The sequence below is a fragment of the Pipra filicauda genome, unplaced genomic scaffold (assembly GCF_003945595.2).
Source record: "Pipra filicauda isolate LSUMZ 115617 unplaced genomic scaffold, ASM394559v2 scaffold2_size9829703_pilon, whole genome shotgun sequence".
NCBI classification, from domain to species: domain Eukaryota; kingdom Metazoa; phylum Chordata; class Aves; order Passeriformes; family Pipridae; genus Pipra; species Pipra filicauda.
Window position 1 is genome coordinate 1,333,528 of NW_024104421.1, and position 26,696 is coordinate 1,360,223.

The 26,696-nt window shown below is 40.1% G+C and overlaps 1 protein-coding gene across 8 annotated transcripts in view; it reads left to right on the forward strand.

The window, feature by feature from the left end:
- Positions 1 to 26,696, forward strand: part of SOX5 (SRY-box transcription factor 5) — a 479,309-nt gene that overhangs the window by 319,921 nt on the left and 132,692 nt on the right. For all 8 annotated transcript variants that reach the window (XM_027726598.2, XM_027726592.2, XM_027726605.2 and 5 more), the window contains 2 exons: positions 13,474 to 13,646; positions 16,080 to 16,148. In XM_027726598.2, the coding sequence (XP_027582399.1) occupies positions 13,474 to 13,646; positions 16,080 to 16,148 (242 nt within the window). The remainder of the gene's footprint in view (positions 1 to 13,473; positions 13,647 to 16,079; positions 16,149 to 26,696) is intronic.

Below are 26,696 nucleotides of genomic sequence, written 5' to 3' on the forward strand. Positions count from 1 at the left end.
CATGTAATTTAATATTTTCATAATTCCTCTGCAGTGCTTATGATGAGGAAGTGACTCAAAACACACGTGTCAAAAATTTTAAGTTTCTAGAGCAGCCATTGTCACTCTGAAAAGAAACAGTGACTCTGATTCTTCTCCCATTTGTATCGGTGTACATCTGGAGTAGCAAAATCCAAGCCAATGTTGTTTTGGAAATGTGAAAATAGAATGAGATTAAAATTAAACCCTTCTTTTGTGTTTATAAACTGGATTTCATTTCTCTCCATTATTTTTGGTATGTTTGCATACTAATGTTGTCCCTGGTACAGAGATCCGCACTCAGGCAGGCTCCCAAGCCTCGTGCCTGACAGATTTAGGGACCTCTTCTGCAAGAGGTGGGCAATATTTAGTTCAAGCATACAGCATGACGTGCTCCCAGAGGTTAATGTATTGGTGCATGTGCAAAGATAGTGTTATTTTAATTATATGTGCCTTCCAGCTTGTCACCGATAAGCCACCGGCTCAGTTTGCGCTAGTCCGCTGACTTACACAAGTAGGAAAATATGCCACTTGCTTCCCCTGGCTTCTCCCTGAGAGGCTGTAATTCAAAAATATATATTCATTACATATGTAGAATAACTTTATAACAGAATATAGTGCTCCAGCCCCTAGTAGGCTGAGATATTATTATAACAGAGGGCCAAACGCTGGATCTCTATTCCCACTCCATTTGCGTAAAGCAACAGGTCATAAAGAGGAAGGGTGGCCACTGGGCTTACCCGCGAGTTCTGCTTTTTAAAAGCACATTGTTTTAAAATAACATCATCGTTTTTGTGAACTGATGAACCTTTTAGGTGTTTCAGGCCCAAAGTACCAAGATGTCTTTCATACCCACTTTTGGTTGTGTGTTTCAGCAGTTCTTGCAAGTTGTCTGGAGCCAGTCTTTAACTCTTGATACGCTGGAGCCTTTAGAAGGACTCCCAGTGATTCTCCAATGCCTTTAGACTCGGTAAAGCTGCTCTTAAAAAGTTTTGTGCACTGAGAAGGCGGTCTGTTCCCAGTGCCTATGATCTTGTTCTGTTGGAGGGCAATCTTTTTTCTCCATTCCTCTCTCTCCTTTCCACAAGCTAAACTTGAAAGCGGCAGCAGCCAGCTATATGCTACCACGAGAGAAATTCAACAGTCCTTTCAGTCTTGCCCGAGGGGGAGGATGGGGAGCAACAGCACAGCCTCAAAGAAGAGTTTTCTTTGCTTTAGTTTTTGTTTTTTAGCTTCATATTTTGAGCACAAGTCGAGTTATTGTTCTGTAGCTCTGTTCAAAAGCCTCACATCTGAGGCTTTTTAGTGCAACTGTGGTTCTATGGTTGGGAGCATGGTTATTAGGTGTTTGGATCAGGTTTGGCAGTAAGCTGTGAAAACAGGCACTGGTTTATTTTTCCTACTGACTGCCGTGACAGTTGCAATTATTGTCCATTGTTCCTAGGTGGCTAGAAAGGAGGGAGGATACAATAGAGCATTGCCCTCTGGGGGTAAATGAATTTGACTTACAGGTTCTTGGGGGGTCAGGCAGGCTGATTATTTAGTGCCCAGGAATGCGGTTTTCATGGCACCGCCAGCCATGAGCGGCCAACAAACAATGGCTCAGCTGTATTGCAGCTGTATTTAGCGAGGCAGCATGAAAGGTGTGCAAGTTGAGCTGCTTTATACTCACGTACGCGTGTACAAACACACATATATTATGCTAGAAAATGTTTTTTGCCCTTCTATAGGAACGTAGAGTTATTAAGTTTTCCAGTTGTGATTTTTTAATTAACTTCTCTCTGTATTTGGCCTGCCAGCTGCATTTTTCCCTTCTCATGTCTCTATTAGTGATGTTTGGAAACCCCACAAAAGTAGCGTCTTATTATTAATACACCCTGGAATGTGGACAGCGCTAGAAGCTGTACTGCCCAACTGTCTTATGCATTGAATAGTTTTTTCCATTTAACTGTTCAAAATTTCATTGTGTTTTTCATTAGATCTGGGGGAGTTTTAGTACGTCATGTGCTAAAGTCTGAGCACTAGGCTACATATTGTTAATGCCCCAGTCTGTGTTATTACCATTGAGTTTTATTCTCTGGGAGAGATTAAAAGAAAAGGAGATGAAGAGGAAGGCTTTATTTTCTATTAGTGTGATTTCTTTTAAGTTAGAAGGCAGCAATATTTTATTAAAGATGGGGGAGTTGGTGAATGGCTGGAAGTCACCAGACTCCCACGTTTTGTATTCAGTTGTTCCTCTTAGTTGCTTTGTTACCTTCGGCAGCTACTTTAAGCCCCCCCTTTTGTTATCTGCATGCCTGTGCAACGGGAGAACCATCACTGAGCATCTGCAGAGATCCAGCTGCAAACTTCAAGATCACAGTTAGAAGGATCTATATATGTCCAGTTACTAATGGAAAAGGCAATGTGTTCTTTTAATCCAGGGCTTGACTGAAAGGTACTGCAAGGGAATAGTGTTAAAATGGGGCAAAATCTAGAACCTTTCGTATCCATAGAAATTGTAGCTCAAATGCCTCTGTTTGTTCAGAGAGATAGTCTGGGGCTAAATAAATAATACAAGTTTGGCATTAAAAATTTCTTAAGAAATTCTGCCTTGAAATCCCTTGGATTTTTACTCTGCTCAGAACAAGTCGCTCTATAGTAAAACCCACAAAACATGCCGTTAAATCAAAGTATTTTAAAGTAAAGCTGTAAAACTGTATATTGAATTGGGTAAAGCCTGTTCAAACTTACTTATATCCATCATATTCAAAAAACAGGGCTCAAAAGGCCTCTGGATTATTCATGGATAATGCAGTTTATTGGATTCAGTGGAGCAGAGAGATCTTCAGGTCTCAAACCGATCATCTACAGGAAGGAAAATTATACCCCCTTTCTGCTGTCAGTGTAGCTGCCTGATAGCTGTGCCTTGCAGGGTGAAAGTGGCTGCTGTCCTCCAAAGCAGTGTTAACCAGCTGCAGCAGATGCAGCACGTGGGGTAGGCTGTCAGTAGGGAAAGGTATAAAAAACGTATTTCCACACTCTTGTCAGTGCCCATCCCTACATATGTAAAATTAACAGGAAGCTTCTCTTTCACTGGTGTTGGTCTCCTCTGAGCAGCTCTCAAGAAACAGTGCTGACCCCTCAGGTGCATCACGAGGTTCACAGCCTTGCTAACGCTGGTGTGAGACAGCTTTAGCCACGATGAGTTTTTAAAACTTCCCCTGTGTGCACAAAGCCTTCCTGCTAATCTTGTCCATCTCTGGTTTATTGAGAGTTGTCAAGAAATAAGAATGCATATTTTATATGTTCTCCACTTAGCTAATTTTGAATAGGTATGTAGAACAAAAGGCTAAATAGACTTTTGTTTCCAATCTTTCTGAGTTGGTTTTCTGTTGAAGGGAAGGCATTGTTAACAGCGATTGCGCCTGAATCTCTCAAGAAAGACCGGGCAAGCCTGAACCTGATTTTTTTGTTGTTGTTTGAAAACCCTTTTCTATTGTGCAGGGTAGTTCGTAAACAACTCAGGTGAAGTGTTTTCTACACTTAACTGTGAAAGGGATGGTCATTAGGTTAAACTCAGCTCTTCATTGTATCCACTTAAATCTAGGTGACTCCAAAGGCTGTGGTGGAGTAACCACAGATTTATGAGTGTCATTGAAAGCAAGATTAGCCTACCAATCCTAATCTTTAATTCAGGATAACACAGACATTTGTTTTGTGCGAGAAACTGTGTTCCAAGTTACGTGAAGTGTCAGGTGTAGGTATTATATGGTGCTGTGTTTGATGTGTGATAGAGCTGTGTTTGCTGAAGACTCTCATTTTGCTTATGTGTTCAGAAGATGGGGCATGAGAGAGTACGCAGTGAACGGTTTTAGGACTGCCAATAATGGATAAAGAGAAATAATCCATTCAGCGATACTATAGCTCATCAGAGCCCATGAATTAAAGACATATGTTATGTAGATTCAATGTATGGATTAAAACGGATAATCTGGTAGGTGACACACAGAATCTTGAGATAAGTGGGCTATGCAGATTCGGTATATGGATTGTGACGGATAATTCCATTTAAGTAATGCTGGACAAGTTGAAGACAAGTAAGCTTCGGGTAGTGCTCAGGTTATGTGCAGTAATCCAGTGAGTGACACTTTGGATCACATAATCTGTAAACTGGAGACAAGGAAGCTGGGGATTCTGCATTTAGATGTGGACAGGAGGAAGGAGGGGGAAGGGGAAAAAGATTATTCGTGGGGAATACACTGGGTTTAAACCTTTGACTAATGCGGCACAGATCCCCAGGAGATGTGTGAAAGCTGCACACTTTCGTAGAGCTGTGTGAGTTTTGCATTTGCACACTGATGGTTCAGAAATGTTTGTAAACTTGTGTCAGATGTGGACATTTTACATGATTTTTTGTGGATAGTATTGTATGTGGAATGGGGAGAGAAGGACAGTGAGAGAGTCATAAATGAGGGAGGTAAGATGTGTCGGGTTGTTGGCTTTTAACTGATCAATTCAGTATTTATTGCAACCTACTTAGTATCTTTTTCTCTGTATTTATTTTTGTGAGGGGTTTAATAGTAGCAAACTGCTTACAGTGAGCTTTAGTCCTTTGTTAATATTTCAGAAGTGCTGGGGTGTGGGGGAAACCTGCCCAGTGGCACACAGGGAATCCTAAGTTTTGAGAGGAAATTTGGCAGCTGCCGAAATAGCGGAGGTTGATCACAGTGCAATATGATACTCTCAGGCTGCAGAGAAGTAGCCAGTGCCAGCTGAGCCACACCAACGCAGAACTTCTTTCAGGCCAAATGAAAGCCCAGGATGGAGATTGTGACTGGATGGAGCTGCTCCTATTTACCCTAGAACGGGGGGTTATTTGTGGGTAGTATCTATGGAAGGAGAGTTGGAGGAAGCTTTTTTAAAACGTCTAAAATGCAAAAAAAAAAAGTGAATTTGTGGCAAAGAAGCAAGTTCAGGCTGCTCTGGATTTATATTTTTGTACGTAAAGGTACTTAATTTGACCAGAAAAAGTCAGGTTCTAATTAAGTCAAATACAACTTTTATTTTTAAGGAGTGATTATTGATAGAGAAAATAGAATAAAATTGAACTAATTAAAGTAGCAAAAGCCAATTATTTTGTTTGAACATATGGGGGCCAAACCACTATATTTAAAAATCATTCAGAGGGTTGTGCTTCTTTGTACTAAAATTACCTGGAAGATGTGCTGATAGAGCTGAATGTTGCTGAGCTACATCTACCAGTTTGTCAAAACAAAGCAAATACACACACACACTTTTTACTCTTTTTCCTGCTGCTGCATAAAATTCCAGCAGCAAATGCTATTTCTCCAGCCTAGTTCTAGCTTGTTGTCTAGACAGTAAAACAATGAATAACCTCTGAGAAATAGCCTCGATACAAATGTTGTCTATTCCTTTTGTAACCTTGACAATAAGTTACTAACCTGGTTGAATACCAAGCTTTGTTTGCAGTCTACTGTACCAAAACTTTTTTCTGACAGCAAATAAAGAATACTCAGTGACAGCTTCTTTCCAGCATTGCGAAATAGCAGTGCGCTGGTTTGTTATAGAGCAGACGGCTAAGCTTTTTGTCCCCACAGAGTATGAGTTCTTGAGGCTGGTAATGGCAAAAGATGGTAATTGTTCATAATTTGTTTTTATTCATTCTGCAGTCTTCCACTCAAACATAAAAGATTAAGACTGTCCGTCTGCTGATATAAATAACTTCCTCCTATCTTGCTGTTCTCAAAAGGATTTTTTCTTGTCAAACAGAGAAGATTCATTACATAAATCTGTAGGTACAGACAAATCAATTTGAATTGTGCGCTTTTTCTTTCCTTGTTTCTTTTTCTGGTGGCTGTGGCTTGCCAAGTAAAGAGCATTCAAAAAGTTTTCTTTTATTATGCTGACTTCCCATATCAATCAGATGAAGTAATTTAATTTAGCAAGGTGGGTAGTTGTAAGCGATGGCAGTCATTGTGTAGCAAAAGTTGGCTTAAATACTTAATGAAAAATGCCAGATTTCAGATGTTTATGTCCTGACAGCTCCGGGATTTACTGGCCTGAAAAGCTGTGTGCCAGTCCATAATAAAACACTCTCTGAAGTATTGATTAGGGAAGCATCAAGGGAGTTCGCACACGTGCACAGGCACAGACCCACATCCACCCACCAATACATACCAGCAGGTACATAATTTAAAGTATATACTCATTGCTTGGTCATAAACATTTGACATTTCTGTTCAAAGGCAGAGGAGAGAAGAGTTTAAATTCTGAACTTACCTCAGCCACTTGAGATCTCTTTATCAGACTATGTTTCCTGAAGGTATGTAACATCAGCTCCCCATTGCCTCACGTACACGACTCCAAGTGACGTGAGCCCCGTCCGTGTAGCGAGGGCAGGATGCTCCTCTTTGAATTTATGTTATAAATAGATTTTCTTTTTTTTTTTTTTAGGGAGAGCATGATAAAGATTAGTTTGCTTTAAAGTAGAAGAAGGCTAGGTGACCTGTTTATTTTACTTTCCTGGTTTCCTTACTGAGCAGAGTAATGTCGGGTTAGGATTTCTGATGTGGCAAGGTTAAAAAGTGGGGTGGGGAGTAGAGAAAAAAATAGTTGACCATGGAATGAGGATACTCTGAAGAAAAGATACTGGAAGAAAACCCTCAACAAAAGATACTTATTTTATGGAGTGTTGATAATTTTATTTATTCCTTGGATTTCATACAGTTAGTGCTAGTAGGAGTTGAATTCTGAGGACAGCTTAGTTAATAGGTTGTTCAGTTTGAAAAACCTCCTTAATTTTAGTATCAGAACTGTAGCATTCCCTAGCTTAAAAAACATACTGAAAATACACACCACTGCAGGAAATACTTGGAAGTGACTCAGTTTTTAGCTCATATATGGGTTATTGCTAAGTCCTTGTCACACTGTTGTTACATCAGAGTAAAGTTAAAGAAACTGTGCTGTGGCATGGTTCTGTTGCTTGGCAAGTTGGTTGACATCAGTAATTGGTTCATTCATAAGGGTCCCTTTGGCTGGAACCCTACCTGGTATCCAACTGGGTCAAGCACAGACTTAATTATCTGTTTAACATGTATCCCTGTTAAAGTCAGTGGGGAAATTCTTGGTCTTACTGAAATAGTTCTGCTGGTGACTTCAGCGAGGCCAGCAATAAAACCTCTTACACCACATAAAGTTAAGAATGACTTCAGGCAAGTTACTAAAAACTTCATGCCTCAGTTTGCTCTTGAAAAAAGTAATGCATACCATTACCTGTCTACCTGCATGCAGTTTTTAAGAAGATCAATTAGATAATCCTTTGAAATTAAAAAATGCTCTGTATTGCGTGCTCTAATTATTATTATACATCTAAACATTATTCAAATATAGAGTACTTCAAAATATTCTTATTTCCATTTAAATTTTTTTTTTTACCCTACAAAGCTTTGTAGATACAGGAGGATTTTTTTTTTTTTCTTTTCTAACCACAGTTAATGATATGAACATAATACAATATTATTGTGTCTCCCAGGCTTTGTACTTGCGCATTGTTTTCTTTGATTTTTCTTTGAAAGACAGATGCTGACAGTTCAAAAGCGATTTACGTAATTACTGTGATAGTAAACTGGCTCGGTGGATAAATTTCGCTGCCTGCATGGGTGTGCACACGAGCACCCCTGATTGATGCCATTCCTACCATTTAATGGGGACGTGTCAGAGGGATTGAGGAGAGCCTTGCCACGGCTCTGCCCTCGCGGGATGCGCCGGGTGCCGCGCGGCTGCGAGCGGATCCGTAGGCTGGCTGCGAGCAAACGTTCTCGTCGCTTGAGCATTTGCAGCAAAAAGCCTAAAATGTCTGTTAAAGAAAATATTGGCTTTCCTAATTTCTCATTTACATTCTCATTCTGTCTAATAAATTATAATAAAGTATTTACTGTTTTGATTGCAAAAGCGGTTTCTCTGCCTTTTTTTTTTTTGCTTTGGTTCTGTTTTGGGTGGATATGCCAAGGTTTCTCCTGTTCGTTTTCTCACTTTAAGTGTGTCATTTGGTCATATTGGTGTCTTCATTCTAATGTTTATTAAAATGTTACTGTCACTGCCAGTCTGAGACTGTGAATCAGAACTAAGAATGTGTAATAGTTTATTTCACATTTGAGTAAATTTCTTTTACTACTTAAACACTATTATGGGTAGTGTTGATCTGAGATGAAGTTTAGGTTTGGCGATACAGAATGCCACTAATTTGAGTCTTCTTTTTTTGCCATCTGCTGTGGGTGTTGCATCCACAAACATGTTTTTTTTTTCTTTCCGAATATCTCTTCGTGGTGGTAGAGAATAATCTGATGCATCTGGAGAGCATCTTTTCTTGGGCCTTTCACTGTATCAACCTGCAGTGTATACTTTGATGCTCTCTTGCCTGAGTTGTTTTGATCAGTTGTAAAAAATCCACGTTTTACCATTGTGGTGATAGAGTACAGAGAGAACAGTATGAGCACCTACAGCAATCTCCTGAAAGGCAGGTGGCCTGGTGGTTAAAAGCTTTGTCAAACATAAAATGTGCAATATCTATTTGTTGTGGATCAGACGGTAATTAAGAGTAATTTTTGAGGCAGTCATTGATGTAAGCCACTCTACTTTTACTCCTCGCTCAATACCTGTGTGAAGTGGTCTAGCTTGCTGTCAAGTTGTACACTGCAATAATGGACACTTGTTTTTTTTTTCTTCCTCCCAGCCACACTGGATGGCTGGAGTGAGAGCACTGCAACTGTGTGGATAGTGCACGTAGAGTACAGGCCAGCTCCAGAACCATTCCCAACTCTGTCCTGCTTGGAGCAGCTCCAAGTGAGTTTAGTAACAAAGTGACTGAAGGTAGCTGCAGGGGCTGGGGGTTTGCACCACCTTCCGAGTTCTAGCAGTGTTACCAGCCGTGGGGATAGTTTATTAATTCCTGAGTAGCATAATTTAAGAAACTGTTGGTTTTGTTACTTAAAATACTGACATGTTTTGCCCTGTAAGCTACAGAATTCTTAAAATGGAAATCCCATAGCTGCCAAGACACTTCACACCATGATACAGGTTTAGATCTCATGCAGGTTAACGGAGAGAAAATAGTGAGGATAGGACAGAAGTCCACCATCCTTGCTTGCCCACAATCTACAGCACCTAGAAAAGGATACAAAAATGGCAACTTTCACTCTCAACGCTGCAGTGCATTTTAATGCACCAGGAATAATTCCTATCACTGACTGTACTTAAGTGGTGACTCCACCTATGCCCTCACCTCACCCATTTAATAAATCACAGTGAACGTCCTTTGGCCTTCCTATGATAAACAAACACTGCCACTCATAAATGCTCAATGGTAGTGGCACCTGTGAAATGGCAGTTTTGTTGGCCATTTTCATGAAAGTAATTATAGAAAAAATGTGCTAGGTAATAGGAGTAACATAAAAATTACCAAACTGAAACTAAACACGAACAGTTCATTATTACAGTCTCATTCAAGTACTTTTTCTTCTTTTTCATTTTCACACTTTTATAGGTCATCAGTTATCTGCAAGAAACTTCCAAACTCTCTGTGATTCATCGTCAGTGGGGCTTATATAGATACGTGGGTAAGGCACAGGGAAATCTACCCCAAAACTCAGCATCTCCCAGTAGACCCACACATCTGATCTCTCTTACCTCTGGTTTTGTGCAGGTCGCTTGAGAGCATGGCTATCCAAGTACTTATTTTGCAAGGAATTATTACCTTAAAGAGTTGAAATTATCACTAAGTACTATTCCAGTTACTGGAAGGATGGCTTAGTCACATGAAAATAAAGTACCTACTAAGCCATGTTTTCCAGAAAGTATTCTCCAGCAGGAGATTTTTTTAAAAAGTTGATGCTGATAAATTTTCCCTTTTGGTATATTAGCAAACTGAAATTGCCCAAGAAATATAATGCAAGAAGTCTGCCTTTTGTCAGACTACTTCCACTCCAGTTTATGCACCAAAGGAATTATGCATTGTACTTACTGAGCACCTCCTTTGGGCATCTCAAATTTTCTTTTAAAACTAAGTAATAATGAAGAGACTGAGTTGGTGGGTTTGTCACCAGCTGCAAGGCTGCAATGTGCCTGTGACTGTAGTGCCTGCATTGGCACTTCATTGCACTGCCTGCTTGCTCTTAGTTCATAGAATCGTAGTTTGGGTTGGAAGGGACCTTTAGGGGTCATTAAGTCCAGCTGACCTGCTTTGAGCAGGGACGCGTTTCATTAGACCAGGTTCAAAGCCCTGTCCAACCCAACCTTGAACATTTCCAGGGATCGGACATCCAGCACCTCTCTGGGCAGTCTGTTCCAGTGTTTCACCACCCTCATTGTAAAAAATTTCTTCCACATATCTAATCTAAATTGACCCTCTTTTAATTTAAAACCATTACCCTTTGTCCTGTTGCAACAGGCCCTGCTAAAAAGCTTGTCCCCATCTTTATAAGCCCCTTTAGGTACTGGAAGGCTGCTTTAGGTGTCCCTGGAGCCTTCTCCAGGCTGAACAGCTCCAACTCTCTCAACCTTTCCTCATGAGAGCAGTGCTCCAGCCCCCTGATCATCTTCATGGCCTCCTCTGTACCTCCTCCAACAGCCTCCAGCAGGTCCATGTCTTTCCTGTGCTGAGGATCCCAGAGATGGATGCAGTACTTCATCCAGACTTTCTTCTTATTCTTGCAATTCAGTAAAGCTGCATTTTTCCAAAGGGAAGAAGTTATTTTGCTGCTCTGTAGGCCAGTGGGATTAAAGGAGCAGCACAGTAGGTGGATGGCCCCGTGGCTGTTCCATGTTCAGTGTCATGGTCAGGGCAGTGGCACCCAGAGTGTTCTGCTCCCTCTCGGGAAGTGCAACCGGAGCCTTGACGCACAGGGCTGGGTATCAACGTGGCTTTTTTCTACCTCTTTTGGTAACTAACTCTGTGACCCCTTTGTCTGTCAGTTTGCACATATGGAAACATTTTTCCCCCCTTTCAGAGGTGTGGTGGGGATTAATTTAACTTTACAAAGTGCTTTTTGATTCCCAACTGAAAGCTACTGTAGGAGCTCAAAATACACTGATGAACCGGTACTGGCTGAAGATCTTTGATGTGTGTCAGTGTATTTGTTGAACAGTTTATTTGACAGTGATTTCTTTCTGCTTACCCTAACTTGAGGACTGAGCCAATGTTGTGTTCCTTCTCTCTCTAGATCCTTCTTCCTCTCTCTCTCTCTCGTGCACTCACCCACCCCTCAGCGAAAGTTTAGAATAAAGTATCTGCTGAATAAGGAAATAAAAAATATTTAGTTTTCAGATGTTCCAGTTATACTGGCGGTATCAGTGTACTGAAAGTCTTCCTTAGAGTAAACTCACATGTTAACCATGGACAGGACAAGGCAGGGACTGCCTTCTAGAACAATTCTTCTATTCCACTTGGAAACACTGTAACTTTTTTCCTCTGGAAAAAGAAATAAAGGGTGGAAGAGTGGCAGTAGAAATTTCTGATTAATTCCGTGACCAAGTAGCAAATGCATTACTTGTAGCAGTTCTCTGTCTCCAATGCTGGAAATAAAAATCATAGTTAGAAGTGTTTTCTTCAGCAGTGTTAGTGTTTTAGCACTGGCTTCCATTCTTTCTCACAGCTTTTAACAGAGCAGGTTTAAAGTCCTACGGTTTCTGTTTCAGTGTGTTTCTCAAGTTTCCAGCTTGTACCACAGTTTTTTTGGAGACTATATCTGAGGATATTCTGCTGTAGTTCTTTGTTATGTGGTGAGAATATTTTCACAGAAATTTCTAGCATCTTAATAAAAAATTAATGTAGTTGCATTTCCTTAATATGAAGATGTTGATTCTTTTTGGTTTTCCACTTCTGTATGGCTGTCTACAAATGTATTTTAGGGCTTGGACTTGGCTAACGTAGCAAATGGGATATTGCTAGGGAGCACAGGGTTGAAATTAAGTGAAAGTAAATTAAACTAACTATCAAGCAAAGAGCCCTCCCTGTGACACCTCTAAGGCTGTGGCACAGTCTTCCAAAGCAAGCATTGGATGATTCACCATTTCAGACATTTCAATCCAGTCTAGAAAGCTGTAGTAAATACATTGTAGGGAACATTCCTGCACTGGCAGGGGGGTAGACTAAATGAGCTATTACCAGTAGCTCTTTTCCATGTCTGACTGATAGTTGGCTAGGAACATGTTTAGTATAGTCGCCAATTTTTCTCCTTTTTTTTTTTTTTTTTTCACTTGGAGAGCACTGGTGACATTGGCAGAAGAATGCTTCCTGTGTTTGAGAGAGGTTTGCGTGGCAGGGTTGTCCCAAAAGCAGGCTATTTTCAGAGGAGGCATTGACACTGATAGCCTTAATCCGTTCCTAAAGGTTTTTAGAAAGGGTTTCATAGGATCTGACTCATGTGAGAGGGTGTGGTGGTATTGGGGATATCTGTGGATTAGCTGCTACACATATTTTCAGGTCTTTTAAATTCAAAGTCAAATGATCCTGCATATATTAATAGAGCCTTTTTTTTTCTTTTTTGTAGTGTATGATTCATAGCTTTTGATTTTTCCTGGAATTTTTTGCTTCCCTTGCCTTATAACCACTGTCCTTCTGGGTAGACGAAGCATTTTTATGAAATGGTTATGAAAGTGAGGTAGTGGGTTCCTCTGTCTGTGTCTGCTGAACTCTCCCATAAGAAACATCTCATGACAGTACAAATGAGAGCGACGGCCACTCGCGTTTGACTCGGGTTTTCAGATATGTTTATACAAGACTTTTTCCTTTAAGAATACACATTGGTGGCAGTAACAGTGATAGTAGTTATTGGTAATTTAAATACTATATCATTTCATCCTAATCAGGGCAGCTGTAGATGATATAACAACATCCTGAAAGCTGTTGTGCACTGGTAGCAGTGAGAAGGCTGTGGGGAGCCTCAAGAGATACCCAGGAGACTTCTCTCCTTTTCCTTGGTTATAGAGGGATGTTAATACATGGCTTACACCAGTGCTTTGACACCTACAGAAGCTGTATCTCTATCAGAAATTTCTGGCAAAAATATAATTGTCTTTCAAAACTGGAAGTGTTGATTTTGATCCACAGGAAACGTAAACAGTGTTTAAAACTTGAAACTCTTTCAAAACAGGCAGTGTTTTTTCCCCTTATTAGTCCGATAAAAGGGCAATGGAAAAATAGATGAAAGGACAAGGAAACATTGAAGGGGGACACCAGATCAAAGCCTGTATACAGAATTATCCTTCATTGCTCATCTTCCTGTAGAGAAACAGGTCTTATTGTGCAGTATATTGCAATATGCTGCTGCTCTTTTGTTCTGCTGAAACTTTGCTTACAGTAAAGCTGCAAAATAAAAACCTGGCTGGCTCTAAATTTCCTCTCTTCTTTCTACCCTTTCTTTTTTTTTTTTTTTCCCCCCACCATATGATGCCCAGGGACTCCAGAAAGCCTCGCTGAGAAAGAAAGGCAGCTCATGGGTATGATCAATCAGCTGACCAGTTTGCGAGAACAGCTGCTAGCAGCTCATGATGAACAGAAGAAGCTGGCTGCATCACAGATCGAGAAACAACGCCAGCAAATGGAGCTGGCTAAGCAGCAACAGGAACAGGTGAGTGATTATTACAGTGGCTTTCAGCTTAAATAATTTTTTTGGAGGATTTTCCAGTAGTTTATGTCTCAGGCATCGTACTCTAAAATTTGCTCTGCGCCCCAAATTTTTTTTTCCAATTTGTTTTCCTCGGTGAAAAAGTTTGAACAACAGCAAAAGAATGATTTAATCTGAAATATGTAAAGCGATATTCTTTGTTGTAGAAACCTTACACACCTTATGAACCTTCCATTTTGGAGGTATTTTCTTCCAATACTGGTTTGTTGGGTTTGTTTGTTTTTTTAAACTAAGTGTAAACAAACAAGTAAATTCAGTCCTCCTGAATAATCTTCAATCCTGCTTGAATTTAGTAATACTGAATAGGAATAAAAGGAACAAAGTACAGCACTTGCATTGTAATGTGAGAAATGAAAAGGTTGGTTTTGCCAACTGTGGAAAGAAGCAGAGAAGAATATAAAGTCAGTGAACAAGTGTGACTTTTTTTCTTCTACACTTGAGAGTCTTGATTTTCAGCTCTTGCAAATGTGCCCTTTCCTGAAAATGCAAACACGTTTTCACATATGAGTAGTTCCAGTGAGCATACATGGACATAGGACATTTTAGACAAGAACATAACTTATCTAACAGGTTTAACAGAAACAAATGTCTATTTTTGTAGCTGAACGTGAGCAAAGAATACTTAGACATCTGGTTTAAAATTTTATCAGCAGTCCATGTTGATACTTCTTATCTGAAAGTATTTTGTTCTGCATGACCATTTATTACAACTTGGAATAAAATTTTGAGTTTATATCATAGAATTGCAACTATGTGAATTTTATGAAACTCACAGAATTCTTTGGAATCTGTCATAGTTGTCATGCTTCAGTACTAGTATTTTACCAAGCAAGTCTTAAGATTTTAGACCACTGCTGATACCTTCAGACATTTAAGCCTTGGTTGTCCCAATTTTTAATTATTTAAAAACTTCATCTTAAACAATGTGCTTTGGCCTCACGCCTGAAATCCCACATAGGGAGAACAGAAGTGGCTTACCTATTAAACCAGAGAATTTATATCATGCTGTTGTTTACATGATAAAGATAGATGAAGGTGCAAGTGTAGAATTGGCAAGACTCCTTCCATAGGGGACATCCCAAAAGAACTGTTTCCTTTACCCTACCTTTTAAAATCACTACTGCTACAGGAAGGCTGAATGACTTGAAAGTGAAAAAGAAAATGGAGAGAATGGAAAAGCCAGTAAGAAATCCTGCAGTGTTATTGTTAGGATAACTAGGATTTATTTTAATTGAAGAAATGATGTATACTTCTGTATTGTATAGAAATTAAAATAACCAAACTTTGAAAAAAATGTATTGATGAAAATTATTTTGGTTACTTAAAGAAAAGCTCCAGAAGGGGAACATTTATTCAATCTTTTAGATGTGGAGTTAACTATGAGTGAGTGTTTCTTATGCTAATAGTCTAATAATAGAAGTAAAAGAAAATACCTGAGGGGAAGAATGCACAAAATTCCTCCCAGTAAGTATGTATAAGTTCCCAACTGACCCTGATATGTGTACACATACCACAGGGGAAGAGCAATGCTCCTTCTAATGTCCATACTGCTGCACGAGCTGTTCATGAGAGCAGAGCTTTTGTGATGACTCCGATGAAAGTTTTTAAATTTGCTCTTGAAGTTTGAAGTATATAATGGCTCTAATTTGGTTCTGCTACTGTCTGGTTTTTTCCTTCACTGTGTATAAAATCTGTCTACAGTAGGATTCCCAATCATTTAGTCAACAGAGAGGGAGAGTGGAAGTCCTTATGGCAATGTGAGAGGAGACTTAGGACAACTCCATCAGCTTCCATAAACCAGTTGCAGTGTTGAGCTGTATGGCCTTGCACTGCCCCCTTAGTTCCTTGCAGTTGATACACACATGGAAGAGTCAGTCATTTTCCCAAACTCAGTTCCAGTCTCTTTGTGCCTGTTTCTGCATCGAAAAAATACATATACTAATACCTTCCTCCAGGGTGTCAGATTTCCATTTTTTTTTAAATTTTTGAACAAGTGGTGCCAAACAGAAGGATATTACGGGCCATCATAATTTTTTTGGCCTTTTCTGCCTTCTCCTGCTATTTTCCAGTTGCTCTGCCAGTATTGTTCGTCCTCCTGGTGAATTTTAGCAGTGCCTTTTCAGACAGATTTTTGCATCAATCCTTCTCTTGATATCCAGCACAACATTTTCCATAGGATTCCCTTTAACACTAGTATTAGCTGTGAATTGCTCCCGAATATATGCCCCTTGCTTCAGCAGCAGTCCAGGCTGTACTTGAATGTTTCTTAGCTTAATAGAGAGGTTTAAAGAACCAAGCAGGGTGGAAGTTTCCTATGGACTGACTCCAGGAATGGTGATACACATCTCATGTTTCCTCTGTGCAATTTCTCCACAGATTGCAAGACAACAGCAGCAGCTCCTGCAGCAGCAACACAAAATTAACCTTCTTCAGCAACAGATCCAGGTCAGAGATGCGTCTCCTCCCATGCCCCTGCAATCTCTTTTCTCCTTTCTGTTTCCCTATGCTTTCCCTCAGGCATTATTGCCATAGTTTCTTTAAGAATCTCTGCAGATGGCTTACATCTTATTTATGGAAACAATTGAGGATTTTACCTGTCATTAATCAATAAAGGTCAGTTTCTGGAAGGTCTTTTATGATTAACACAGTTCCTATAGGATCAGGAGCCAGATGTGAGAGGAACTGGTCTTGCAAACAAGGATTAGGAAGACCAAGTCCTTTTTTCATCAGGAGTGGCAAAAATGTTGCCAGAAAGAGATGGTTTGGAATTGTTGTCCTACAACTCTTGTTTTTGAGGTTTTGCTGACGCAGTTCTCAGTAATAGAGTGTACCTCCTTCCCTCTGCCCCAGGTGCTGGAAGTCTGGAAAATTTGAACATTTGGGGCAAATTATTGTGTGAATGAGAAGCTGGTCAAAAGGTTGGTTAGATTCAGGAGAGCAGGTTCTACGGTGTAGGTTCTACGTATCTACAGGTTTATTCCCTGTGGTAGAAAAAGTTGTTAACCCAGCATAACCAGTAAAATTTATTTAGCCTCTTTCTTCCTTAATTTATTCACAAGTTTCTTTTGATGCCATTGACTGTATTTCATTACTTTTCTTCCACGTGCATATGTGCATGCCCCTGTTTTGGGAACAATGCAAATCAGTTTGCCTGTGAAGGTTTTCATAGAATAACAAAGGAGGAGTTTGACATCTTACAGATATCTATGATCATGGTGAAATCTCTGGCTGTTTAACTATGCAGTTATGTGTAGAGCATTGCAAGTCACTGTGGAAGTGGATACTACGTTCTCCTTATTCAGTAAAAACAGGATTTTCCTTCCAAAGCTTCTCTTTTGTATTTCAGAATTAATTGCCTAAAATTATCAACCATAACTGTAACCCATCTAAGAAAACCTAATTCCAACAACATCAGAGGAGTTGTATGGCTTCACACTAGAAGAAAACTGGGCTCTATCATTTCAGAGCATATTCTGTCAAGTATCAGGACTTGTATAACTATGGAAAACTTCTGGGGAATGTCCACCCCTCTGTTACAGGGCAGCTTCTGTACAAGATGCGCTTTGCTGAAAATAATTTTAAGATTGCTAAGGCCTTGTTTGGCCTTGACCTCTGTACTGTTTTTTTTCTTCTTCAGTTTGTGTGTGGGAGGGATTTTTCTTTATTGCTGCATCTTTAATAAAACTTTAAAAGAAAAACAATAGCGGAACCACTACAATAGAATGGAAAATATTTACGTTTTTAGCGTTTAGCTATGGCAGTGAGAGGGGAAGTTGTTTTATAAGCAGTGAATAAAAATAAATTGAAGTAACATAATTTGACCTCAACCCTTTTAAGTTTAAAGACCTTGTAGATAAGAATGAAGTATGTCGTTTTTGGAGTAGTGGAGAACACTGGTTATTGATAATGAGATATAGAGCCTTTCATCTCTTGATCCCTGGTCCAAGTTTGACCTGTGCTAGTAGTAAATGAAAGTCAGCTAGCTACCATCTGATACAAGCTGCAAACCTAAGAAATGATTTGGAGGTCTGTCTCAAGGGATTTCAGATGAAATACTGACCCCGCTGAGGTCAGAATTTCACCGTCAGGGTCCACTTCACACAAACCCCATCAGATTTGGGGCACCCTCCTTTTGGATGGTCAGACGATAAAGGTCAAGAGTTAAACAGGCAGAGAGACAATCCTGTCCTCTCATTCCCACAGAGATGATCTGTTTGTAGTGAGATTTTGATTATACTGGGCAAGCAGTCTGGACAGTTCTGTGCCTGTATGATCCTGAAGTCTCATGAACCGCGGTTGCAGTCCGGTAACTGTTGACAGTGAATACAAAGCAAAACATTTCTCCTCAATTACTTGACTGTTAGAGAAGAAACAATTCTTGAAGAAATCTTCCTTTGTATGTAAATGAAAACAATGAAGTCACCCTAACTTGCCTGTGTTTAAAATGGTCAGTGAGTTTACAATCAGATTATGGTAGGTGGAACAAAATTGTGACATGAATGTAGATGTGAGTTCAGCTTTTCTGACCTTGCCCTAATTAATCTAACAGGCTCCTGTCACATTGGCCAGAAGTTTTTAAATAGCATTAGATTTATTGACAGGGAAATATTCTTGTAAAGTTTGGATAACTGTTTGACTTACGTGCAATTGAATGATTAGGCTGCAGTTATGAACACAACCTATTTGTGACAAAGGAATTGTTTTACTTGAGCCAATTTTTTCTAAGCTTGTAAGAGTTACCATAATTCCAGATAAATTATTACACAAAAAAAGGCTTTTGAAATATTGTATTGAAAACATAATACCCTAAGGTTAAAAAAAAAGAACAACCTGACTGACCCCATGATTTATGAGTCCTTTCTCTAAGCATGCTAACTTGGAAACGGTTCCCTCTCTCCTTACCCCATCACACAATCACTGATATACACACAATCCATAACTAGGGAGAGACTGCAATGTCTCTCCCCTCCTTAGAGAACTGAAAATACTGAGTGTAACTGCAGCTCAGTTAAACTAACCACATCTGTGATGCTGAAGAAAGATGCTTTAGTTCCTTGAGCTTAAAAAAATACACCTGGCATGTGAGTCTCTAAATGACATTATGTCTTTTTCAAGTCTATCTCTTCTGAATTAGCTGGAAGGAGGTGCCACTAACACAGAAGACAAGCAGTTTTTCTCTGTACAGAGAGTTGAGTAAAGCGATAATGCTAAACTGGAGAAAAGTTGCAGATCAGATTAAATATGACTGTATGACCTCAAAATGCTAAAATGTGATCTAGGTGGGATTTTGTGTTTTGGCAAATGTTTATAATCTTTTTTTCTGCTTTTCAGGATGTTCTAGACCTAATTTGTGAAGAGGTTTGAGTTTCTCTGAATCATTAACTAAACCTCCCGCCATCTGATTTTATGCCACTTTGGAATGCATCCTCCCATGCCCACTACTTTCTGTTCTATTAACCTTTGTGTGTGTGTGTTGGAATGGTTTTCACTTAAACAGTTTCTGCCTGCTGAATATTTGGGGTCTTCTTCCCCACACACCTCGGTCTTGTTATTTTACCGGAAATGAAACTGGAATGCATGTTTTGTCTACTCTTGTGCACCAGCAGCCCCAAAAGATCTCAGGCTGCGTTTCAGAACAACTCTGTAGCCATCTGCAGCTGTAGAACAGGCTGAGGAAAGAGCGTGCAAACACCAAGTATGGCTCAGCAAGTTCGTGGGCTAACTCTGGTTCTGTCCTTCAGGGCCCCAGGAGAACTCTCCTGGTGACCTCCTCGTCTCTTGTCAGGCGACAATCTACTTCCTGGTGCCCTTGCTCTAGAACATGGTGAAGTCTGGGGCTCTGTAGCTGTCACATCCTAGGGGCAGAGGGGGAAAGAAACTTGAAAGGCTGGATACTCCTTTCTCATGGTGCTGAGCTCTAGTCCCCAGGACAGGCAATGGGTGTGCGTCTTATTCTGCTTTGAAGGGGATGTCTGAGACACAAAGTTTTGAGGGGTCGTGCAGTTCACTCCTTGCACTTGCTTAAAGAAAAAGTCTAGCCCAGGATGATGATTGAATAGTTTGCTTTGAAGCTCAGTGACGAATGTCACTTTAATTGAACTATATTTAAAATGAAATATGGTTGTTAAAATTCATAAAGCAATTCATATTCAGTAGGGCACTGTTGATAAAATAGGTCAACCTTGCAGCCGAAATTGTGATAAAACTGATGCTGCTAATCTCACAATTTTGTAGAAAGCCTGACAATGTTTTATGTTTTTCCCTCAAGCCCCAGCTCTTGGAGTCATGTGATGACAAAAATGCCAGCTTTCATTTCTTCAAAATGTAAACTTCCAGCTCTCATATTTCCAGGCAAAATCTGAAACCATGAGCACTACAAGTTCCAAAATTAGAAGGCAAACAAAACAGAGGCCAAATGCTGTTTTTTAAACTGTTCTGATTTTTAGTCAAAATTTTTTTTGGAGAGCCCAGCTCAAGATCTTGAAACACTTCAGGTTGCCAATAATGTAAAACTAAATCTCAAAGCAGCAGCAAGCAACAACACTGCTTTACAGTGTCTCTAACATTTGGGCCACAGTTCTGTTTTACTTTCTAGTTTAATACTGCCAGTACTTCTGTACTTTAGTACTGCAAGTTACGAGTTTGTTTTCTTTTCTGAGTGACATACTTAGCTCAAGAACCAAGTGCTGTCTGAAACTCGAGGGCAATTCCTGCCAGACAGCAACCATTTCATGACTCTGTGTGTTTTAGTAGAGGGTTTTCATTTTCCTTCAGAGCTAGAGACATTCAACAGATGTTCTGATAGGACACCTTCTTTATAAGGAAGTTTGGACCTCTGAAGAATGAGAAGATCCTGACTAAATTCTGATGCAAAGCTGGGAAGAGTGCCACTGGCCCACTCTACCTGCCAGGTGGGATGTCACTTGTGCCTGGCTCCTGGCAGGTGTGCTGGCTCCTAGGCAGAAAGCTCACTGTGACCTTGATGGCCTCAAGCTTTGCAGACCCTCAGCAGCTTGTCTGGCAGGGAGTGTGGGCACCATGGCCCGCCTGACTTTGGGCCCCTTTGGGCTGCAAGGTTCCTGGCTTTCCTGAATCCCTCAGCAGCACTGGGTGTCCTCCCAGCTCCAAATAAGGCTTTCCTTTGTGAGTCTGGATCCAGATTTCCATCCTCCCACCCGCTGTCAACTGGCTGGGTCCCTTTCCCCATGAGTTGTGTTGGTAGATGGAGAGAGGTCTGGCTGTGGTAATATCTTCCCAAATCAGAATATTCCCATTCTCATTACCTTCTGAGGTTTAAGATGTTGTTCCAATTTGGAATGTAATAAAATCTTGAACACTTGGAATTTCCTGCAGGATGGTTAGTCCGTTTTGCAGCCAGATTTGTTTTTCAAAACCTAGCTAAATTTTTGGGGAGGAAAAAAGGATTTGGTTTCTGAGTTACACAGAAGTTGAGAAAAATATTTCTTAAGCTTAACATGCAAAGTTTTGAAATGACACAGTTGTTATTGTCAAAACTTTCCAAGCACCAGGAGGTTCTGAATTGATTCCAGTCTTCCAAAATACTGATAGAGACCTGCTTCCAGAGTGCTTTAGATATCATAATTTACCCATGCAGTTATCTATGGCTATAATTTTTGTTGTTGTTTAGATTTGATTTTGCTTTTGAACTCCTCAGGTGGGCAGTCATTTGTTTATCCAGAAGTGACTGAATGTTGTCCGGGCCTGTTTGTGTTCTCTTTGTTTTGTTTTAAAAAATACTAGTTTCTGTCTCTTGTTGCGAGAAGACACTAATTCACTGTACATAAAGAAATACGAAGATTTGTTCCCTGCCCCAACAAGTTTGCACTCTGAAGTTACACTTCCAGCTCGGCTCATCCTTTCATTTTCTGTCTCCTGCTGGAAAGCAAAGTCCAGCAGGCCACTATGTGAACTAAATACTTGGAATACTTTGGGCCTACAGTAAGGGGAGTAGAGATCCTTAATCTTTGCCGTTAGAGTCTCCTCAGTGTAACCACAAGGACTTGTGACATTTCTTTCCTGGCTTTCTTTACAGGCTTGCATGCCTGTAACCTGGAGTTCTCTAGGAGGCTTTAAAGGGCTAGAGATGAAGAGTCCTTCACTCGAGATACAAAAGAGAGCAACCACTACAGAAGGGCTTGGTCACAGATTTAGTAATGTCTGTTGCTTCTATATTGCCATTTTCCCAGGGAATTCTGATTTTCTGAGGAGTCAGTGGCAGCAGAGCAGTGCTTCGTGGTGCTACGACCCCTTTGCAAGCCGTTGCACAGCAGAACAGTATTAGTTTTTTGGTAATTAGAGTCCTCTTTGCATATCAGAGAGAGGTGAGGACAAAAGGTTTCCTTGGTAAGACAATAAAGCTGTTGAAGTGAGGACCTGATCCAACTCCCACTGAACATGGAGAAAAGGCTCTTATTCACATTAGTGGGAGTTTAATGAGACCTTTCTTCAGTAGGAAACTGTGAGAAAGTATCTTCCTCCTCACTCTGCAAAATATTTTCAGAACAGGCTCCGTCCACTGAGACGGTTTGTTTTTTGTTTGGGGTTTTTTTTGCCAGTGTGGATATGACAAGCTGTGACTGCACAGTCAAACTGAACAGGCTCGTGGATTGGGGACATTTTGTCCAAATTCATCATGTGTCAGGAGCAGCTGTTTTCCTGCAACTTATAAACATGGGCATACTGGATTCAGTGAGACAGGCCCAAGAAGGAGTCACACTGCAGCCTTTCCCATGACTTTGCAACCTCTTCCCAAACAACTGAGGTTGCCGGCAAAGAGGCAAAACAATTGTTTCTCACAAAAGCTCTGCAGCTGATGTCCTATCAGTTATCAGAATAACTCGCCTGTCCCTTGAGCAGGAAAAAGCCCCTGGGAAATAAGTTATTCAAAAAAACAACCTAAAAAACCACACACACACACACACAAAGAGAAAAGACAAGGCTGGGGGAGGAAATAGGGACAGGGAGGAGTGAAAAGAAAAATCTAGGCTAGCAGTCAGAATGAGCTAATTGCTTACTGTCCTCTCAACTTCAGCATTTAAGTGTGTTTGGCTGAAGGGTACGAAGCACAGACTGTAGAGTAACCTGTGGACCTTCACTTCCTTCCATTACCATGAAAGTTATGTAAAAGATTGCAGATTGGTGAGGTCTTTATCTGTACTAATTTCAGTGCAGAGCATCATTTTGCACCAATGTACCATGGCTTTGCCTCCAAAGATTATGCTTAGAGCAAGTTTCTACAGGTGATTTGATCTCAGGCCTTTACTACACTCTTATACAATCCAAATTTACTGACTTCTGTAGCTGTACCAGTGCAAACAAGGAGAATCTGCTTAAGACTTGTACAACTGGAACTTATTGAAAGTGCAAGGGCATATTTGAGATAAATCAGCTTTTTTTGCCTACGCTGAGGTACATGGTTGCAACAGCACTTACTTTCTTCAGTGTTACCAGTCCAAATGTTCTAAAAATTATGAGATCGTTTTGAACTTCATGGAAAAGTTCATGTTTTGAGCATTTTTCTTGAAATTTTAGCATCTTTTCTTAATTTTCTTTTTGTTACTGAGCTTTCAGTGTTCCCATTTTCCATTTCTCTCACAGAATCAAAAGGGAGGGCCAGAAATGTATTTTTATTAAAAAACAGAACACTGAAACACCCAAAATAATCCAGCAGCTAGGACTGTATGAAAAAGGCCAGCAGTCAAGTACAGTCATCGCAGCTGGCAGCATTGTGCTCCAAGGCCTCATCTTAGTCTTTTTCCCCTCTGCAGGCATTTCTGTTTTCAGATCCCCTCTCCAATTTCTGCATCTCTCTGAAGCACCCGTCAGCTTTGACCGCTTTCTTCCACTTCCAGTTCCCTGATACCGTGGTACTGAGCAACCTTCCTTATGCAGCTGCCACCCTTCCCTGCAGCAACTCCTCCTTTCTGCCAGCCCTCCCTTTCCCCTCCTTGTCTGTGTTTCCACAGTCTTATTAATGGGTTTTGTTTGGCATTTTATTTGCTGTAGAGCATGCATATGTGAATGTTTGTGTTCAGAAAGCATGGCTTGGGGTGCCTGGGTGCCTGCGAGCTACATCCACGTTTGTGTGCCCGTGCAGGTACTTACACAGCAGGCAGCAGAGGCACAGGAGCAGAAGGAAGGTACCATGGCAGTTTGTCTAAGTGGCTGGAGATGCTGAGCATGAACTCTTTATGGCTGAGATCTTGTCTGTATGGAGTGTGTGTAATCATGAGCACTTTTGTTGTGCAGCCAAAAAAGGCTGCTACTGCTGCCTCTGCAGTAAGGTAAAGCAGGAGATAACAATAAATTTTTTACTGCTGGCTGGCGGAGGTGTTTAGGATGTGTTTTCTTTATATCTTCATCCGCCCCTAATTGAAGATGCTTTAAAATTGAATGACTAGCAGTCAAAACGTGTTTGCTTCAAGCTGAGAAGAAAAATGCTGGTGTCTCTGCTTCCAAACTGATTGCGCTTTGTACACAACTGACAGCCACAGTCACTTTGAGTGACTGATAAGTGGGAAGCTTTGCCACTTATCAAGGAATGCACACTGAAAAGAAAGGACTGGAGCCGTTCAGATGCTTTGGCATGTTCAAAATAACATCTCACATCAGTCAGACTCTGAGGCACTAGGAGACATTTCAAAATAAACTTTATATCTATCTATCTATCTAGAGGCAAAGATTCAATTTAACAGACAAATCACTGTGTGGCATCACATTGGCTCTGAAAATGAGAACATCATTATAAGGGTCACTGGTTACAGAATGACTCAGCTGCATAATTTGAGAGCATTTATTGTAGGGTCTCACCCCCCAGAACAAAACAAAATTTGAAAATTCACCATTGCATATCATTCTGGTGATTTCTTTAAATTGGGGTTTTTCAGCCCTGTTGGCCAAGTAATATTTAGTTTATGTAGCACATGACATCCTGAAGGATCCCAAAGAGAATGAATCTCTAAGCTAAATTCAGATCTCGTTTATTTCCTCTTCAGTATTACGGACTGTGTCTGAGATTGCCTGGCTTTAACTCACAAAATGGTTCTTAAGGTTTTTTTTAGGAGTTACTGTGCTTTTTAGTGATACATAGCATGAACAGAAGATGTAACTTTTTTTGGTTAATGTTTGTTGGTGATACTGTTAAAGATATTTATATTAGGAGATTCTGACCTACAAGAGCTGAGGGTACATTTTCTTGTGCTGACTCTGTAATGACAGCAACAGCCAAGGTAGAGTTGGGTTGTTCCACTGGAGGTGGTGATGTTTTAACCTGCCATAGCAGGATTTAACCTGATAGACATACAGGTAGAAAGAAAAGCACACATGTGCTTGGAGCTGAAGTGGGATGGGAATCTTCACATGAAATGGGAGAATCAGGAGATACAAGCATGTAGTGTGTAATATCCCAAACTGGAAGTGGGACAGAAGATGCACAGTGTTGATCTGGATCCACTAGTACTGCTTAAAAAGACCAAAACCCTGCTGCCAGGGTTACACCTCTTTCTCTAACAACATTGGGCATGTTGATGTATAAGTACCATTATCTTTGGTTGTTATTCTAAGCACTGCATCTGGGCATCTAATTCTGCCCAGCTTGGTGTATCTGAAGTGTTTTTCTAACCAAAATGACTGGTTTTGAGATACAGGTTATATTTGGCATTCCAAGGTTGCCACCAGCATCCATACCTATGTCAAGAGGGAGAAATTTGAGGACCATTTAGTTTCTACTGTCAATGACTTGCTTTTCTGATTCATCTCTTGCCATGTTAAGTGGTCACGACTGTTTTGATGGCTCATTCAAAACAGAGTACTTCAAACTCTCTGCTGGAATAATGGCTTAAAATGATTCAGAGGGAAAAGTATGGTTCCACCTACTGAATCAACACCACTGTCTTCACCACCTTGGATTTTTCTCCAGACATCTGGCATCCAAAAGATGATGATGCCTTACCCTGCATAGTTTAGGAGACAAGATGAGCTCACTGTTGGTGATAATACCCTGCAAGAGGCCAAGTTTGTTTTTGTTGTCCACTTTCTGTTGCTTATCTGCTGCTGTATTGTATTTGCAAAATTAAAGTGGAAGGCAGTGAATTATGCTTGGTATTTGTAAGAAGAGTAAATGAAACAGTTTATAATCCCTTGAAGGGTTGTGATTGAAGGGATGATGTGAGTGATGCCTGACTTAGAAATTTGGAGAAAGAGAGGGAAAAGTGCAGTTGTCATGTGGAAGTCTCTGTTGAGGAAAAATTAACTAGAGTTATGGAGCTTGTGCCAGCTGTCTTTATTTTGTTTCTTGTATATAGTCTCCATTTAAGCTCACTTTTCACATATGAATAAAATGTGTAATGGGTAAATAATTTCAAGGAACCATTTAAGATTTTTATTCAAATTGATTTAAAATATGCTTTGAAGAGGCTAAGAAGTGTATGTCAGAGTTTCTTGTATGTAGAAGTTAAATAAAAGAATTTAAGTTCCAAGATAAGTTTAATAAATTTATAAAAACGAAGACTTGTATGAAAAGTAATAATAATAATAATAATTAAATGGGACAAATTTAATTCACAGTGCTTGGAGTTTATAAATATTTGGCACTGAGTAATTTTAAAACGTGCGTGTTATAAAATATCTTTTATCAGATTTGACTTACTTGAAAGACAACAGTGATAGCGTTCAGCAAATTATTCTGAAGTTGGAGCTTGGATAGTCTCAACAAAATAGCAATTTAAAATGGATTTGGACAGAAATGATCAAGGGATTTCTATACTCCTGTATGCTATGAAAATTGTGTGCAAAGAAATACATTAGTCAGATAACAAAGTAAGGTGTTTGAAAGTTACAAGTGCCAGAATTAGGTTAAATAGGTATCTTTAAAATTATTCCCATGTATCTCTTGTCATATGTATTGAATAAAAAATGGTGTCCCAGGGGAGCAGAATTACACAGTAATATAATTGTAAGCTGTACTCACAAGAG